Genomic DNA, 19243 nt, shown 5'->3' with positions numbered 1-19243 from the left:
GATTTCGGTGATTTTGTAGTCGATTGTGTAATCCTTTTTGCTATAATAAATAGTTGTTTTATTTGTATTTACGTTAAAATTAAAGCTGATTATCTAATAAAATACACAGAAATATCTCGCATTCTCTCGTTCAGGCATAATTTTGACTTGTATATATGCCGGTAGCATATATATATCTCGTTTAGCTCCCATTGCTAAAGAAGCTTCCTTTCAAATGAAAAACTCAAATTTGAACATAAAATTGCTGGAAATGCTCTTGTGTAACTACCAGAAAATGGAATTTTAATGAAAGAATTTTCTGTGACAAACTAAATTCTTTCATATTTGACGATCAAATTATTACTATATTGAAGGTCAATTTTAAGTTGTAACATAAACAATTAGCATTTTTTATGATTGAATTTGTGCCAATATTTCGGGCAACCAATAATTTGTGCCAAGTTAGGGCAACCAGCATTCATCATATTTACGTCTTTACATCTTTCGAAATCGCTGTCGTAATAATCCGTAAACCACATATTACATACGATCAAAATAAATCTGAATTTCTAATACTTTGAATAAAATCTTCGTAAAATTAGGGGGAAAAAAGAAAAGGTACCTTTAATTCATAAATTTACAAAGGTAAAGAGCAATCTTCTTCAAGAAATGGTCCTATGATTTATTTATCGAATAACTAAAACCGAATTATCATAGAGACTTAGACGACAAATAAAAAATGAAATAAAATGAATTAAAATTAAAAAAACAATAAAAGCATAGAATACCAACAATTACTGTTGTGCACACGGCACACTCTGAGCGCCGCCTCCATGCATATCTTCATCATCATCATCGTAAGCCTCATGCGCACGTTGCTGCGGTTTTCTACGCATCTCCTCTTCCATATTTACGTCATGCAGAGTCGTCTCCTCACATTCGTCTAATTCCATATCGGTCAACTGAGTTATTGACTTTTTTGAGGGCAACACAGTCGCAAGAGCTTTGATTTGCTGGGGGTTTAAAGATTCTGGGAAATCCACAGTGAATTGTATGTAAAGTTTCCCCTTCATGAATGACTTTTCGTACATGGGCATTCCTTCGTCGTTAATCGCCTTGAATTGATCTGAAGCGTCGGCCAAAAAATAACAGACGTCAGAATTCTTGGAACAGAGAGCCCATATTATGTAAGTATTTACTGAATTTAAAATTTACCAGGCTTGATAACTTCGCCAGGTTCAGATTTAATGAGGAGTTGCCGATTATCCAAATGAGTCAAGACGAACTGAAAACCGCATAGTGCTTCAGTCAGTGTCAAGGTGTGCTCGACAAACAGATCGTCGCCCTTTCGTTTAAACTTAGGGTGCTCCTTTTGTTGAAGTACAAACACAATATCTCCTGTGACAGTGTCAGGCTGCAAAAGAAAAGAAAAAAATCGAATCAAGATTCAATCAAAATCCCATATACGTAAAAGAAGATTATTCGACGTTTAAAATAAAAATAGTCGGTTCTTAGAATTACCGCTTCATCGGCCTCGCCTGGGAAGGTGACTTTCTGGCCGTGTTGCATGCCTTTCTCGACGACCACTTCCAAAACCTTCTTTTCTTGCACAACCTTGTCGCCCTTGCACTTCCCGCATCGGTCTTTGTCGGCAATAATTTCACCGCTGCCTTTGCAGTCGTTGCACGTATGCTGCATCTGCTGAACCATTGAAGGGCCTATCCGTCTAATTGACACTTTTGTCCCTGCTCCTTTACAGCCACCACATTTCATCGAAGCTCCAGATTTCGACCCTTTACTGTGAAACCACCCACAAAAGCCAATATATATACATATATCAATATTTGTTTTAATTTCAACAGAAGATTAATAAAAATCTAATATGGTATATAACATAAAACAAAGACTAACCCTTTGCATTTGGGGCAAATAACATTCCGGGAGAGAGAGAGCTTCTTTGATGTCCCGTTGTACAAATTGTCCAACGAAACCTTTAGGGGATGAACCACATCCTCTCCCCTTCTTACTCTTCTTTGTCCTCTACTACCTCCACCACCTACAGTAACATTTTAAAAATTAATAAAAAATACGCACATGGACAGAATCGAGACAATTTTACAGACAACATGTGGGAAAAAAAATGCTTACCTCCAAAAGGGTGACCACTACCGCCAAAAAAGGATTCGAAGATGTCGAACGGGTTATGACCACCGCCACCTCCGCCGCCCATTCCTTCCTTCAGAGCATCCTCACCATACTGATCGTATATCTCTCGCTTCTCTGGATCATTCAATACTTCATACGCTTGCGCAATCTCTTTAAACTGCAACACTCGGAAACAAGCTCTTTTAGTATTATGAACAGCCGTTAGTTAACGAGTTCACAACCTCTGCAAGTAGCAAGACTCATGTCTTTTTCGCATCAACTTGCACCCCAAATACTCGGGATCATTAAAATTAGGAAGTGACTCTATGTTTTAATAAATAAATAAATTTATACAACGACTGAAGGTTCTCAATTTGAAAGTTACAATTTCCCATAAGAGAACAAAGAAGACTCGCACGAATATGTCTTCCAGTCACTTCTACTTTAAAAAACATCAGAACATTAAACTTTTGGGTAAATTACAGGCAGCCCCTGAGGTAAGGTTAAATTACAAAAAAACCCCACCTGTTTGGATAATTAGAACCACCCCAAAACTATGATTCTTCTTACACGTCCATCATTATGATGTCAAATTCAACATAATTTTTTCGATTCCGTGGAATGTTTTCTAGTTTGTACTCTTTTGTGCAAAAACGCAGTTTCTAATGCATCACAATTTAATATTTACAAGCCAAGAGACACGAATTTTACGATCATCGTGCAAGCTCGAATGGGGTAAAACGGGTACAAACCGAAGAATATTCGACATAATCTAAAAGATTCCGCTAAATTTGACACCACAAGTGTGACCGTGTAAGAAGATTCATAGTTGAGGGGTGATTGTAATTACCCAAACATGAGGGATTTTTTTTCGTAATTTAACCGGGTGGTCGTAATTTACCCTATATTTTCTTGATTGAAATTGTGTGCTACTTTCGAATCTCTAATTTTTTTTTGTGAAGAAATAGGAAAAGCATCGAAAGACTGAATATCATAGCTATTATTATCGAAGCCAAAAACATTGAATTTTGCCCTAATCAATTCAGCAAAAGAAACCAACTGCAACGCAGCAATTAAAAACACCGATCTTGAACATAAAAAAGTAGAAATCGAAAAATAAATTAAACTACAAAACCCAAATAAAAATAGTACCAAGAACAAGTCAACTAAGAAATTATTTACCTTTTCCGGATCTCCACCTTTATCGGGGTGATTCTTAATCGCCAATTTACGATACGCCTTCTTCAGATCATCCGGCGAAGCAGTTTTCTCCACGCCCAAGATCTCATAGTACTTGTTGTTATTGCTTTTCTTCGGCGGCCCTCTCCCAAACATCTCTCCTGATTTTTTTCCTTCTTCAAAATTAACCCCCAAAAGAAAGAATTTTTTTCACAAATTTGCGCGAATCGAGCACTACAAATTGATATATATATAGATGCGTGATCATACAAATTATATATATATATTATATATACATGCACTTACAGGAGAGAATTGGTGTGGCGAAGTAAAGGTAAAGTTGACGCGCGCGAGAGAGGGGTTTAGGTATAGGGTGGATCTTTAGATTGAAATTTCTATCGGACGGCTGAGATTTGTTATTGGAAAATCGTCGCCTGCCAAAGGAGACTCTAGAATGTTCTAAACTTCTCTAAGCACGTTTGTATTTCTTTTCATATTTTATATTCTCTCTTAATTGAAAGCAATTCTAATTATCACTACAAAGATTTTGACAAGAGGGTCAAAAGTTATTTAATTTCCATATAATTACTACTTTACTCATGTGAAAGTAAATATTTAATTATTAAAAAAAAAGTCATCGAAATAGTAATACTGAAATGCAAATTGTAGCGGGACTTTTACTGAAATTGGCTTATTTGCAGCGGTAGTCTCATTTGTCAATTTTCTAACTTTCTAAAAAAACCGAAACGCTTTCAACTAAAAAAAATCGAAAACTTAGAATTTGAAGCTCGTTCGACAAATTCAAAAACGAACAAGGACTTCTTCAATGGCTGATCCGAATAACTTTTATATGGTAAAAAGAAAGAAAAAAAAAATTAAAAGTTGGTTTAATCATGCTATACAGCACGAGAAGTATCAAAAAAGGGGAAAAGATTGAGTTACCCGTGCTGTACAACACGGGAACTTGGGTATCAATTTTTTATTTTTATTTTTTGTATTATTAATTTTTATATTCCTTTGTATTATTATTTTTTATAATTTGGTAGGGTACGGTGATGATGGTGATTTTGACGAAAAATTTGATGATGAATGTACAAACGAGTACAATAATCCGAATATGTGTTATCATGTTCCTCAAATAATTAGAAAATTCGATATTTAGAAAAAAATATTAAAAAAAAATAAAAAAATATTCAAACTTTAAGTTCCCGTTCTGTAGAACATGGGAACTTGAATAATCTTCAAGTTCCCGTGTTCTGCAGAACGGGAACCTCATGTTTTTTGAGTCCTCCGTTCTGTAGAACACGGGAACATGAAGATTATTCAAGTTCCCGTGTTCTACAACACGGGTGATTCATATCTAAATTTTTTTTATTTTTTTTCCGAAAATAAAAATTCAAAAAACAGTTTGAAGGTCCCGTTTTCTAGAGCACGAAAATTTGAATCTTCTGTTTTCTGGAGCACGGAAACTCGAAGAAAATTCAAGTTCCCGTGCTCTGCAGAACGGAAGATTCAAGCCGTTTGAATCTCCCGTTCGAGTTTCCGTGCTCCAGAAAACGGGAGATTCAAATTTTTTTACGAAATTTGAATTTCTAGAGAGTGTTTGGAATAGGAGAGAGAAATTGAAAAAAAAAATTAAATGAAAAAGGTACCGCTGCAAATAAGCCAATTTCAGTAAAAGTCCCGCTGCAAATAGCAAAACCCATAGCAATATCAAAACTTGATATGAAATAAAGGTAGTAGAAACGTATATATATATTTATCAAAAAAAAAAAAAAAACAATTTGGTTTGGTTTAACTAATTAAGCTAAATCGGTGAAAAAATATGAACGGGAAGAATGAAATTTCGTTTACAAAAGACGAGTGCATTGTTGGTCCCAATGTGGACAACCATACTGCTCAATTAATTCAAGTTCTTCACTTGTCCATATCAGTTATGAAAATTGCATTTGAACGGAACTCTTTTGGAAAATTGTATTTGCAATCGGTCGGAAAAAAAATTCAGAAAAAAAAAAGAGTTCTTAAAAAAATTAAATAAAAACAAAAAAAAAAAGTCAACGCCGGAGAACCGCGCGGTCAACGCCTAAATCTGGCCGGAATTTTTTTTTCAAAAAAATTATGAAAATTAGGTTAATGTGAGATATTTGTTCAAATCCGGGTTAATATGAATATTGATAAAATTATAGTATAATGAATTGAATCGATGGAAATTATATAATGATGAATATTTTAGACAAAAACATGCGGATGGGTTTATTTGCGAGATTGTTTTTTAACTAGACCTACGTGTCCCTTGTCATGGGACTATTTGTTATTTGCTATAAATATAATCTTACGATTTACAATTTGATTCTTACGAATTAAATTTTAATTTTATTTTTTTGTTGAAAGTAAATTAAAAGGATATAAGACTTTAAGGGTAAATTAAACAATCCCTGAGGTATGGTCAAATTACGAAAATCCCCTCGTGTTTTGGTAATTACAACCATTCCCAACTATAAATTTTTTTATACGTCCACCCTTGCGTTTTCAAATTTATTGGAATCTATAAATTAAATGGTATATTATCACGTTTGTACCCGTTTTATCCCATTCGAAGCCTACATTTTCAAGCAAGATGATCATAGTATGTGGTTTTTGACTTGTATCTATCAGATTGCGGTGCATCTCAAAAAGTATTTTTACACAAAACGAGTACAAACTAGAGCACATTCCACGAAATATAGATGATTATGTTGAATTTACACCATAAGGATGGAGATGTAAGAAAAAATCAAAATTAAAAGGATAAATGTAATTATCCAAACACATGATTTTTTTTCGTAAATTAACCATACATATGGTGTGGTTGTATTTATTTTATTTTATTTTTTTTATGGGAAAATAGGAAGGGTACTTGGTTCTTTCTAAGAAATAGGTTTGAGAGGATTCTAGAGTCTTCTTTGGCAACAACAAATCTCAGCCGTCCGAATAAAGTTCCCCCTTCCAATTAAAACCACAGATCCATCCCAAAACCTAATCCCTCTTTCTCAATCGCACGCGCTCACTAGCTTCAGCTCAGCCTCTACACAAATTCTCTTCAGTAAGTTTATATCTATCGTTTTACGAATTTGTATGCACAAATCATACGTATCTACAGATCAATTGGATGGTGAACTGATTTTTCTTTTTTCTCGATTAATTTGTTTGATTTTGATTGTGATTTTGAAGAAGGAAAAAATCAGGAGAGATGTTTGGGAGAGGGCCGCCGAAGAAAAGCAATAACACCAAGTACTATGAGATCTTGGGCGTGGAGAAAAATGCTTCGCCGGATGATCTGAAGAAGGCGTATCGTAAATTAGCGATTAAAAATCACCCCGATAAAGGTGGAGATCCGGAAAAGGTAAATAATTTCTTAGTTAACTTGTTCTTGGTACTAGGGTTTTTTTTTTTTTTTTTTTTTGCTGAATTGATCATCTTTGTTTTGAATCAAGTAAATGCGATTTTTGAATCGAAATTCAATGTTTTTGTCTTTAGTACTGATTATTGTATGTTTTTGAATGCATTTTCTTTTGCTATGTCTTAAAGAAAGTTCTAAAGTTCGAAACTAGCGCAAGATTTCGTCGATGAAGTAGAATGTAACTTGAAGACAGATTTGTAGCATTCAAAATTGAAACCTTGAGTCACTGTGTATGTTTGATTAAAGTGCGTAGAGTAATTCAGGGTCAATTTCGATTTCCTCGTCTTGATTATCCGGACGATTTCGTTGCCAGTTGATCTGAAAAGACTTAGTCATGCTACTTGAAGAGTTTTTATAAGTTTTAGTTTTTGCATTCAGCGTTTTTTTTTTTTTTTTTTTCCGTTGCAATGTTATGTTTTTGGCAGAGATTGTGATTAACATTATCACAGTTTGACAAGCTCGAGCTTGTTAATGGCTGTTCGTAATACTAAAGTAGTTTGTTTCCGTTTGTTGCAGTTTAAAGAGATTGCGCAAGCGTATGAAGTATTGAATGATCCAGAGAAGCGTGAGATATACGACCAGTATGGTGAGGATGCTTTGAAGGAAGGAATGGGTGGCGGAGGTGGCGGTGGTCATAACCCGTTTGACATCTTCGAATCCTTTTTTGGTGCTAGTGGTAACCCTTTTGGAGGTAAGCATTTTTTTCCAACATGTCTGTAAGATTGTCTCGATTCTTTCCATGTGCGTATTTTAATAATTTTTAAAATGTCACTGTAGGTGGTGGAGGTAGTAGAGGACAAAGAAGAGTAAGAAGGGGAGAGGATGTGGTTCATCCCCTAAAGGTTTCGTTGGACGATTTGTACAACGGGACATCAAAGAAGCTCTCTCTTTCTCGGAATGTTCTTTGCCCCAAATGCAAAGGGTTAGTCTTTGTTTTATGTATACCTTATTAGATTTTTATTAATCTTTTGTTGAGCTTAAAACGTATATTGATGTATATTGGCTTTTGTGGGTGCTCTGCAGTAAAGGGTCGAAATCTGGAGCTTCGATGAAATGTTCGGGCTGTCAAGGAGCAGGGGTGAAAGTCTCTATGAGGCAGATAGGCCCGTCAATGATTCAGCAGATGCAGCATACTTGCAGTGACTGCCAAGGCAGTGGTGAAAGAATTGCCGATAAAGATCGCTGCACACAGTGCAAGGGTGAGAAGGTTGTGCAAGAAAAGAAGGTTCTAGAAGTGGTAGTGGAGAAAGGCATGCAACACGGCCAGAAAGTCACCTTCCCAGGCGAGGCTGATGAAGCGGTAATTTTAACAACCAATCATTTTGATTTTATTCGTGGTTTATTTGTATGAAATTTTGACCGAATCTTGATTTTCATTTTTGCAGCCCGACACTGTCACGGGAGATATTGTGTTTGTACTTCAACAAAAGGAGCACCCTAAGTTTAAACGAAAGGGTGACGATCTGTTTGTCGAGCACACCTTGACACTGACTGAAGCACTGTGCGGTTTTCAGTTCATCTTGACTCATTTGGACAATCGGCAACTCCTCATTAAATCTGAACCCGGTGAAGTTATCAAGCCTGGTAAGTTGTATTCAGTTAATATTTCTTCGAAATTAAAATCCATCCCGTTTCATTTATATTACGTGGTATCTCTCTGTGCCAAGAATTTTGATGTGTGTATTTTTTTGGCCGACACCTCAGATCAATTCAAGGCGATTAATGACGAAGGAATGCCCATGTACCAAAAGTCATTCATGAAAGGGAAACTTTACATACAATTCAGTGTGGACTTCCCGGAATCTTTGAACCCCGAGCAAAGCAAAGCTATTGGCACTGTACTTCCCTCGAAGTCTACAAATCAACTGACGGATATGGAATTAGACGAGTGCGAGGAAACAACTTTGCATGATGTGAACATGGAAGAAGAGATGCGTAGAAAACAGCACCAGCATGCACAAGAGGCTTATGACGAAGAAGACGACGACATGCACGGAGGTGGTGCTCAGAGGGTGCAGTGTGCTCAGCAGTAATTTTCGGAAGGGGCTGCGGTGAGTTGAGAACTGAACTCACTGGTCTATGGGTTCGAAGAGGTTTTAGGGCGATGCGATAGTATTTTATGCTTGTTTGTTGTAGTTTATGGCTGATTGCTTATGTGTACTGAAGGGATAATTTTATTTGATGCAAATGGAATGTGTTGGAGACAGTTATTCGGTAAAGTCAATAGGACCATTTCTTGAAGTTTGCTAAGAAACTTCCGAGACTTGTGGAATCGAATTCGCTTTCTTTTAGATTGATCACATATAAGTGTACTATTACGGATATTTTGAAAAATCTGTGCGGATAGTACGGATTTTGCACTTGTCGTTGGCCATTACCTCATCTCATTCTGCAGAAGCGACCCGGTTTTGATCCTTGTATCCATTGATTCGAGTTGTTCTTAGTTTAGTGATAACTAACGATGTAACAAGAAAAATGTCAGACGAACACGAACGCTATGATTATTATAGATAGTAATCGAGTCATGTGAGCTGAACTTTATAATTGCATGCTCGCTTACAACACTAGTATTGTAAATTTCAAATTTCATGCATGTGTGATGTGACATGTAGAACAACTATTTGTAAAACAACATAGAAACAATTCTTTTTATATGGGAAAAAAAGGACACCCTATATCAATATGAGTTTATAAGGGAGAATTACACTTTTGGTCCCTCATGTTTGGGGCGATTTCACTTTTGGTCCCCTTGTTCCAAAGTGAACAAAGTTCACCTCCAAGTTTTAATTTTAAACACTTTTGGTCCCCGCCGTTACATATCCGTTAGCAAGTAACGAACAACACTATTTTGGGGTGCAAATTGAAATTTTAAAATCTTTTGGGGCTGAAAATAATTATAAATTTAAAATAGACAACTTATAATTTTTAATAATAAAAAAAAGAACTCAACGAAACCAATTATTTTTTAATATACTTAATATTATTATAATTATACTACCTATAATTAACTTTTTAATAAAACAAATAACTAAACAAATTATTTTAATCATAATATTATTTTTAATTATACTACTTATGATAAAAAAATTAATAACAAAAAAATAAATTAACTAAACAAAATTATTTTTAATTATACTTAGAGCAACTCCAATGGGAAGATATCAAAATGGAGCATTAAATATTGATTTGATACTTGATATAATACTTTGATACTTCTTGAAAAAAAATTCACTCCAGCCACAAGTATCAAATAGAATATCAAATTTTAAGTAGATGAATAATTATATTTTTAAATGGCACATGTCAAATAGTGATAGGTTAATTGGGTGGTTATATTTTTGATACCTCATTTTCCAGGGAGTATTTTTGCACCTCGGGGTGGTTGAGTATCAAAATAATTCTCCATTTAATGCCTCCATTGGAGTTGGATTTTTTAATTTTAGAGCATCAAAATGGTAGTTTTTTAGTTTGATACCTCATTTAGTGCCTCCATTGGAGTTGCCCTTAATAGTATTATAATTTTACTACTTATAATTAATTTTTTAATAATAAAAAATAAATTAACTAAACAAGTTATTTTTAATTATACGTAATAGTATTTTCAATTATACTACTTATAATAAAAAAATGATAATAATAATAAAAAAGAAATTAGCTAAACAAGTCATGTATAATTATACTTAATATTATTATAATTAGACTACTATAATTATTTTTTTAATAATAAAAAAGAAATTAACTATGAGCTGAGCTGCTGGGAATTTGTTTTCTTTTCGATTTAATTTTTTTCCCTGCCCACCCCTGCTCGAAAAGAAATTAAAAAAATTGATACGGCGTCGTACGTCAATTCTCCAATGGAACTTGGCAAATTAGCTCTCCATGCCCACCCCTATTCGAACACAAAATTGCTCCATCTAGTAGGCCGTGTGGGTGTAAAACCTCCAATACATGGGGCGGCTTCTACCAAAAGACTGAAATTCTTCAACCTTATGAGAGATGGAGAGGTTTATGGTGGCGAATGAGAGATTGCTTGCGGGGGCGGATGATAGGTTGTTGGCGGCGGCGGAGAGAGGTTGTTGGTGGTGGCGAAGGCGGGGGAGGTAGTGAATGAAGATGACGGTTTGAAGACATAAAGAGAGCAGTTGTTCGGGTGAAGAAATCCCGATCGATTTTCCGAGATTTTCTTCAATCCATAAAAATGGACCCTTAATGATAAAGGAAGTTAGGCGTTGGAAATCAAACCCGTGACATCGGCTCTAATACCACTTGTAAGACCTCAGGAGCTATCAACCATCCTAAAATTAGTTGGTTTTAGAAAGTGCGCAAACCTAACCTTTTAGTGCATTTAACACAAATAGAATCCCACGACATTCAATTGTGGCCCACTCATCCCGGCCTCCGCTACGTGAATAATTGTTGCTAAATTTAGTCTCTCTCTTCCTCTCCCACATTCAAAATCCCGCCTCCACAAACCTCCCACCGGCGAAATTGCTTCCCGGAGCATAACTCCCTCTCCGGTGGTTGGAATTTGATAGTTTAACTACCGTTGGATTCCTCTCGTCGAGCTCTTTCTTTTGGTGGTAATTTCATTCAGTTTGGAGCGTTGATCTGTTTCTGCAATTTTTTTTCATTCGAAGACGGTGTTCTCGCCGGAGCTTTGTTTTGTGTTCCACCAGTCGAACTATGACGGGCTACCCACCGTTGGATTCATCTCGTCGAGATCTATATTTTGATGGTAATTTCGTTGTTTTTATGTTTTCAGATTTATTTCTATAATTTTTTGCATTTGTGGACGCACGGAAGAACCGTGGGTGGTTAAAAGCGGCGTCTAGGGTTTTGGTAGGAGGCGATGTGAGGTGAGGAGTCACTGTCTGTTTGATTTAAAATCTGTAGCGTTTTCCCAGCAATAACCTCTCTATGTCTCTCGATCTCTTAGTGTTTGTTGATTTTTGAGTGTTTTGATGTTTTTTCAAATTTCGTTGATTTGCACTAAAGTAATTTTTTTGTTTTGATTTTGCAACCGCAGCTTAATGAAGGCCATTGATACTTTCCTTGAAGGTGTCAAAATTTTTGTTTGAAGTTACATCTGCTTTGTTCAACAGACTGTATACATTACTGTACATTACTATGCATTACTATAGTAACATGTAGTTACATATGCGTATACTTGTGTATTTTCGATTTGTATTTTATCAGCGAAAATGATAAATTCAGGACCAGAAATGCTGAATACAGTTTTGGCTGAAAATTGCATATAAGGGTAGTATAGTACGTTCGCTTCTCTAGGGGGTATATCAAAGAATGATTTGGGCTTGAGTTTACCCCTAGTTTATTTGGTGGCTAGGGGGTATTTAAAATAACCCCTAAATTTTAATATGTAAGGCCCTGTTCGGTTGGGAGGTTAGTCAAAATTAATTAAATAATAAAGTTTAGTTTAATGTTTGGTTAGCACTATTTTCCATCATGGCTTATCATGGCTAATTGGGAGGTACTCACTAATTGGATCTTGAGAGGTTCAATAAAATTATTGTGCTATAATTTGAATATGAATACATTAATGACAAAATTGTCCATGTAGTTTTCATCTCTTTATCAAAATGACATATTCAATTAATTTAAAAAAAATAGTTAGTATAAAATAGAAATAAATAAAAATCGAAAAAATAAAAAAGTTTAAAAAAATAAAAAAGAAACGAAAAAGAAATTTGATTTATTTGAAAAAAATTGAAAAATAATAAAAAAATGAAAAACATTGAAGAATTTTTTTTTCGAAAAAGATTAGAAAATCGAAAAAAAAATTAAAAAAAATGTTCTTTTTCGAAAAAAAATAACAAAATGTAAATATTAAAAGAAAAAAAAAAGAAAAAAAAGCTTTGTACAATAAAAAAGAGTAATTCGGTCATTTTTAAGTAATTAAATTGATGTTAAGCAAACCATACATCAAATACTATTAAATAATAAAAATTCAAATTTGATAACAAACATCTTATAAAATATGAGATGTCTTTTTTATAAACAAAATTTTCTCTATATTGACTTATCATATTTAGGCAACCAAATGGGCCTTATTATATTATATATATATGGGTAAATTACAAACACCCCCCTCAGGTATGATGAAATTACAAAACCCCCCCTCTTGTTTGGATAATTACATCTACCCACTCAACTATGATTTTTTCTTAGACCTCCACCTTTATGGTGCCAAATTCAACATAGTCATCTAGATTCCGTGAAATGTGCTCTAGTTTGTACTCGTTTTGCGTAAAAAATACAGTTTCCGATGCACCACAAACATATATATACAAGCTAAAAATCACATATTATGATCATCTTGCTTCATAATGTAGAGTTTTAATGGGATAAAACGGGTACAAAAGTGACAATATTACATATAATCTCGAAAATTCCACTAAATTTGAAGAGTTGAGGGGGGTGGTTGTAATTATCCAAACAAGAGGCGTGTTTTTGTAATTTGACCATACCTCAGGGGGGTGTTTGTTATTTACCCTATATATATATATATATATATATATATATATATATATATATATATATATATATATTGGTTGCATAGCTTTAGTTTTCGGTATTAGTTTGAACTTTGACGAGGTTCACCATATGAGAGAGAGAGAGAGAGAGAGAGAGAGAGAGAGAGAGAGAGAGTTGTGACACCTCGTTGACCTGTGTGACATTTTATAAAGTAGGCTTGTGAAATAAGTTAAGCAGATACCATACCACCATTAATTTTGTGAGGAGAAGAGAAAGCCACAAAAACCCAAAATCCAAAATCCCAAATTTTTTTAAGATGGACACAAATATGGTATTAATTAAACACCTAGTTGACCACCTAAGGAAGCTACAAAAACCAGCCTAGTGAGTAGTGATATATATACACACACATCATATATATATATATTCACTCAATCATTACCATAGCTCAATTTGTACCCTTGTCATCTCTCTCTCTAGAAAAATAAATTAATGAACACCAGCACTTTGGACTCGCCGGAAGAACCCGTGGACACCCCTCTCGGAGGCGGTTCTATCGGCGGTTTCGGCTACGGCCTCGGCCTATCACTGGCGGTCCTCGCCATATTCATGATCATCACCTACGCCTCCTACAGGTGCAAGCGCCGCCACCCAACAACCGCCGCCACCACCAACCACCACCACCACCGCCGCTCCACCGACGACGACTACGACAGCTCACCGGCCATGGATATAGTGGTCAACATTAATCAACGCGTCTGCGGCGGCCTGGACGAGGCCACAATCTCCTCCTACCCACGCTACACCTACTCCCAAATAAAGCCCCACAAGAGCGGCGGCGGCGGCGGCGGGGCGGCGGCGACATGCTCCATCTGCCTGGCGGACTACAAGGACAGTGATTTGCTGAGGCTGCTGCCGCAGTGCTGCCACCTCTTCCACGTCAAGTGCGTTGATCCATGGCTGTTGCTTCACCCGACTTGCCCCGTTTGTCGAAAGTCGCCGCCGCGAGGGGGGCAGCCACCCCCCCTAGCACAGCCTGCTCCGGTTACACCCCAATAATACTATGGAAATATATTATTTCATTGGATAATAATAATATTATACAACACATGACTTTAGTCATTATTATTTTGTTCTAACTTCAATCAATTTTTTGTATCTATCTATTGGCGCTCAACATCATTCATTTGTTGCATTCGATACCCTTAATTTTTTCTTGGCTGTACTGTCCCTATTGAGTAGTTTTCTACTCTTTTTTTTTTCTTTTAAAATTGAAATTTCAATTATATATAGCATAGTGTAAATATATAATATCTATATATTGACCAAAAAGAATATATAATATCTTCGAGGGAACTATCCCATAAAATATAGGTTTTATAGATGTTACACCCGATGAAATTCATTGGTGATCTTGAACCACTGATATATACATAATATATAATACGAAAACACTCATGTGTATTGTGCTTAATGGATGATTATTTATATAGATCAATGGTCCAAAATCAGCTGGTGTGTTACACCAGGTATAGCATCTCATAGACGAAAAACTTAGATAGAGGAATGTGTTGTGGATTAGTGTATCTATTCACATAGGCCTTGTTTGCTTAGTGATATTAAGCTCTATTAATTAAATAATAGGGGTTAATTAGTAAGATGAGATTCATATTTAGTCAAGCCCGCTATTACCCGCAATTAAATGTTATTATTTGATTAAATTAGTAGCACCCTTCCCCATACAATTAATTTTGTAGGAGTTATTAAAAGTGGAAAATATAATTTTGTCCTTAAAACAATACCTTAATGTTATTATTAATTAATTTTTTTTAGACAATTGACATTCGATACCAGAATTTAGCGAATTTAATATAACGAATGAAACATCTTACTGACTAAATAATTTAGTCAATGGAATACTAATTCAATCTGACCTAATCCAATCAAATCCCATATAGTCAAACAAACACAACCATAGTGTTAAGTTCTCAGTCTAAAGCTTTCCATTTAAGCTATAATCATATTTCAATCCAAATTCCCTGCTGCCTGACAAGACTTGAGCAAAATGCCACTTAAGGTATTTAAAAAGTCGTAATGATTTTTTCTTTTTAATTTGCGTCCATTTGATTAGTGTGATGTTTAGATTGTAGGGCAATAAATATTCACAGTCAACACCTTGATATTGATGAAGCTTAAAGGTTGGGGGCAAAAACAAATAATAAATAAATAAATAATTATAATAATTATAGAATATAAGTTCTGAAAGGCTAATGAAAATTAATCAATCATTTAGGAGTCTTAATCATTGGCAATTGGCATAACTAACACCAAAATAATTAGCAGTTAAGAATAAAGAATTTCATATTCAACTTGACAACTGTCAATAAATTATAGTTTGGTCCCCAAGTGCGGCGCGGAGTATTTTGGAAATTCAACTTTTTTTTTTTTCCATAAGCAAATAGAAGAAAACAAATGGAAATTGCATAATTTGACTATAACGACTTATAGTCAGCTTTAAAAAAAGACTCACTATTTATTTTCATTACCTATATCAATATGGCTATAAGCTATGTAATACAAAGATATTTCAACTTCTTAACGTATTCACATTTCAAATATGTTTTGTGTCCGATACTCGTAGTCGTGGACACCTGTCGGACACCTTTATGGGTCATTTTGTAATTTTTAAAAAGTTAGAAACATGTTTGAATAGCAAATTATCAAATATTTTTATTTTTTCCCTAATTATTTACATGATATAATGATCAATTGCAAATTAATAGTTGACTGGAATGTACTTGTATGGAAAATAAATAACTTATATATGTTCTATAGCATATTTATAAATATGCCCCGTATACTTTTAATATTTTTACGTTCCTGTGAAAAGTTTCATTAACGCTTAATTCATTCGTGTCGAGTAGACATTTTTTTGTCAGAATTCTTAATTCATGAGTTGTAGGGAGGGATTTATGTCACCACAAACAAAGACTAAAGCAAGTGTTGGATTCAAAGCAGGTGTTAGAGAGTACAAAATTGACTTATGATACTCCTGAATATGAAACCAAAGATACTGATATCTTGGCAGCAGGGCCGGTCCTGGACTTCAAGAGGCCCTGGGCGAAAATATTAAATCGGTGCCCCAAAATATGTATGCTCAAAATTATATATATATATATATATATATATATATATATATATAATATATATATATATATATATATATATATATATATATATATATATATATATATATATATATATATATATATATATATATATGTGTGTGTGTGTGTGTCAAATTACGGCGACCCCATGTTATGGTCACATTACAAAAACCTCCCTCATGTTTGGGTAATTACAGTCACCCTTCAACTATGTATTATCTTATTATCTTACGAATATACGATTTGATTCGTTAAATAACCCAATTACATTAATTTTATGTAAAAATATTTAAAAAGAGCGGAGTTGTAATTACCCAATAATTTTTTTTTTTAATAATTTGGTCATACCTCAAGTGTGGTCGTAATTTGATATATATATAAAATAATTTTTTATGTACAAAAAAACTAATTTTTATATACGAATTTAAAACCCTAGACCCTGGTGAAAAAATAAGGCATTTGTACTTGTGTATATTGGGGGAAAAAATGAGAAAGAAAAGTGACAAAAAATAAAAACAAAATCAGACTAAAATAATAAGTGGAGAGAGAAAGTATGGAAATATGGAGTGGGGCACGGCTCACGAGAGAGAGGGGGTGAGAATAAATAAAAGAGAATAAACAAGAAATTAAAAATAATTAGAAAACGTATTAAAGAAAAACTATTTTTGGGGCCCCAGCTGAAGATGGGCCCTGGGCCTAGGCCCTGCTCGCCCTGGGCCAGGGCCGGCCCTGCTTGGCAGCATTCCTAATAACTCCTCATCCTGGAGTTCCGCCTGAAGAAGCAAGGGCCGCGGTAGCTGCCGAATCTTTTACTGGTACATCGACAATTGTGTGAACCGATGGCCTACTTAACAAGAGAATGGGGAGTTCCAATCGTAATGCATGACTACTTAACAAGAGGATCCACTGCATATACTAGCTTGGCTCATTATTGTCGAGATAATGGCCTACTTCTTCACATGCGCCGTTCAATGCATGCAGTTATTGATCGATAGAAGAATCACGGTATACACTTCCGTGTACTAGCTAAAGCGTTACGTATGTCCGGTGGGGGATCATATTCACTCTGGTACTGTAGTACGTAAATTTGAAGCAGAAAGAGATCGAAGTCGAGGTATTTATTTCACTAAAGATTGGGTCTCGCCCAAGTTCCCGTATCCCCATTTTTTAGACACGTCGTTTCTCCATGTCTGTTTTTCCATTTTTCCGTATCCCCATTTCCGAGTGCGTAGATTTATCAATATTATTTATATAGATTGACTCTTGATGGCGTAAGATCTACGCCTCAAGACCTCACTCCAAACCTACTCCTTTAAGACTGTCGGAAAGTACACATGACGTCCCATCTTAGACCGGAGAAGGTGAAATAATGAACGAAAAATAATTAATATGAGAGAGGCTTTGCAAGAGAGTATATAAAGTGTTCTTCCTTTTTATTCAACGTAACCCTAATAGATTTTCTTCCTCTATCTTATATACAAGAGAAAAGATCTCCTTTTGGTATGAATTAAGATCCTCTAATTACGTATTAATTGATACTACTTTACTATTACACTTGGTTTATTTATGGAATTAATTCGCATGTCGTGCCTCTCCGATGATTGGCTGGTTAAGTTGTTGTTGGAAATTTTATTTATTAAAATAAAATTATTTTTTGAATGAAAATTAAAAAATATTTTTATGCACCTATTTGATCAAATAGGTGTGACAATATGAAGAGGTGTGGCCACACCTCTTCACTTGTTTAATTTCCTAAGGGTTGTGTTCATTAATCACAACCATTGGAAACTTATAAATAGAAACTCCACATGTTTGATTAAACAACAACATAAAAATCAAATCAATTCAATTCCATAATTTTGTTCTATGGAATTCTTCTTTCTTTAGCCTGGAAATATTCTTTGTAGAATATTTTATTCCGTAATCGATTCGAGAGTTTGAGACACAAAGTAACATTCGTTATACTCGAGATTTTGAGTGCTCATATGCCGAGTTAGCCGTTGTATCTTGGGAGACCACTGCCAAATAACCGTAAGCACCGTAGCGGGGCAATATTGTCTTAAGGAAAGAGTTATCTCGCCTCGGCTAATCTTTTCGCATTTCGACTAATTTATTTGATCATTTTACTAAATCACTACCCGTTTTATGTATCGGGAACAAAAATCTTAAGACAATATTGTGATTTAGTAAATTGTGCTTTCTGCACAAGTTGGTAAACGGGATGGAGAAGAAGATAGTCTGCCAAAAATTAAGAAGTTACAAAATCAAATTAGAGGAAAAAATTCATTTTCAGACTGAACATGAAGTTCACGTTCTTTCGCATTTTCGGGTATAGAAAATTAACATTTCAAAGAAGTTGTAGATAATCAAGTTGGCTTTCCAGAACATGTTAAATCGTCACAATCGGAGATTGTATGGAGGATTTATGATGAAAATACGAAAGGATGCCAGAACTGTCGATGCACCTTTTCATGTAAAATACAACCGTTCGTGACCAATGCAATTTGTCGCATATTAAACGCCTCACCAATGTCCAATGCACAAAATTTTGGTGAAAGAAGACTGAATAGAAGAATAATAATAATGAGGTTTGATATTATTTTCGATTCATGAATATTATTTAATATTTTTTGTGGTTCCATTGTAGGTGCATTTTTCAGCACACCTATTCCGACTTCGAGGCTTACTTTGATCATGATCCAGTCCGAATCTCAGAAAACGTAAAACATAAAAGTTGTAGATAATTTTGTTGGCTATTCGGATCATATTGAATCAATAAAATCGAACTTCAGACGGAAGAGATATGATTAAATCATTCAGCACTGCCATAATATTGACACGA

General features: G+C 34.8%; 4 protein-coding genes across 5 annotated transcripts; 3 read left to right on the top strand and 1 right to left on the bottom strand.

Moving 5' to 3' along the window:
* Positions 1-555: 555 nt before the first annotated feature.
* Positions 556-3759, bottom strand: LOC105958307 (dnaJ protein homolog). Its single transcript, XM_088819915.1, has 7 exons — positions 3610-3759; positions 3307-3479; positions 2128-2302; positions 1891-2035; positions 1501-1777; positions 1195-1393; positions 556-1105 (listed from the first exon to the last, which is right to left on the bottom strand). Exons 2-7 carry the CDS (start codon positions 3457-3459, stop codon positions 774-776), a joined length of 1281 nt encoding a protein of 426 aa, XP_088676041.1. The 5' UTR covers positions 3460-3479; positions 3610-3759; the 3' UTR covers positions 556-773.
* A 2410-nt stretch (positions 3760-6169) lies between these two features.
* Positions 6170-9033, top strand: LOC105958308 (dnaJ protein homolog). 2 transcript variants are annotated; one of them, XM_012982321.2, is made up of 7 exons: positions 6170-6385; positions 6514-6685; positions 7259-7433; positions 7520-7664; positions 7766-8042; positions 8128-8326; positions 8447-9033. In XM_012982321.2, exons 2-7 carry the CDS (start codon positions 6533-6535, stop codon positions 8773-8775), a joined length of 1278 nt encoding a protein of 425 aa, XP_012837775.2. In that variant the 5' UTR covers positions 6170-6385; positions 6514-6532; the 3' UTR covers positions 8776-9033. The 2 variants fall into 2 exon arrangements, with proteins under 2 accessions (XP_012837775.2, XP_088676040.1); XM_088819914.1 differs by having other exon boundaries at positions 6253-6385; positions 6517-6685.
* Positions 9034-13726: 4693 nt separating this feature from the next.
* Positions 13727-14293, top strand: LOC105958281 (putative RING-H2 finger protein ATL71). Its single transcript, XM_012982287.2, has one exon. It carries the CDS (start codon positions 13727-13729, stop codon positions 14291-14293), a length of 567 nt encoding a protein of 188 aa, XP_012837741.2.
* A 1875-nt stretch (positions 14294-16168) lies between these two features.
* Positions 16169-17717, top strand: LOC148770246 (Ribulose bisphosphate carboxylase large chain, catalytic domain-containing protein). Its single transcript, XM_088819071.1, is given in 4 exon segments — positions 16169-16271; positions 17258-17450; positions 17452-17555; positions 17657-17717. Coding segments are annotated over 4 exon segments (444 nt in total). The 5' UTR covers positions 16169-16185.
* Positions 17718-19243: the final 1526 nt, after the last annotated feature.

Source organism: Erythranthe guttata, chromosome 6, assembly GCF_056151865.1.
Source record: "Erythranthe guttata isolate IM_541 chromosome 6, IM_541, whole genome shotgun sequence".
Lineage (NCBI taxonomy): Eukaryota > Viridiplantae > Streptophyta > Magnoliopsida > Lamiales > Phrymaceae > Erythranthe > Erythranthe guttata.
Note: the sequence above shows the minus strand (reverse complement) of the source record. Positions and strands in the feature narration are given on the sequence as shown.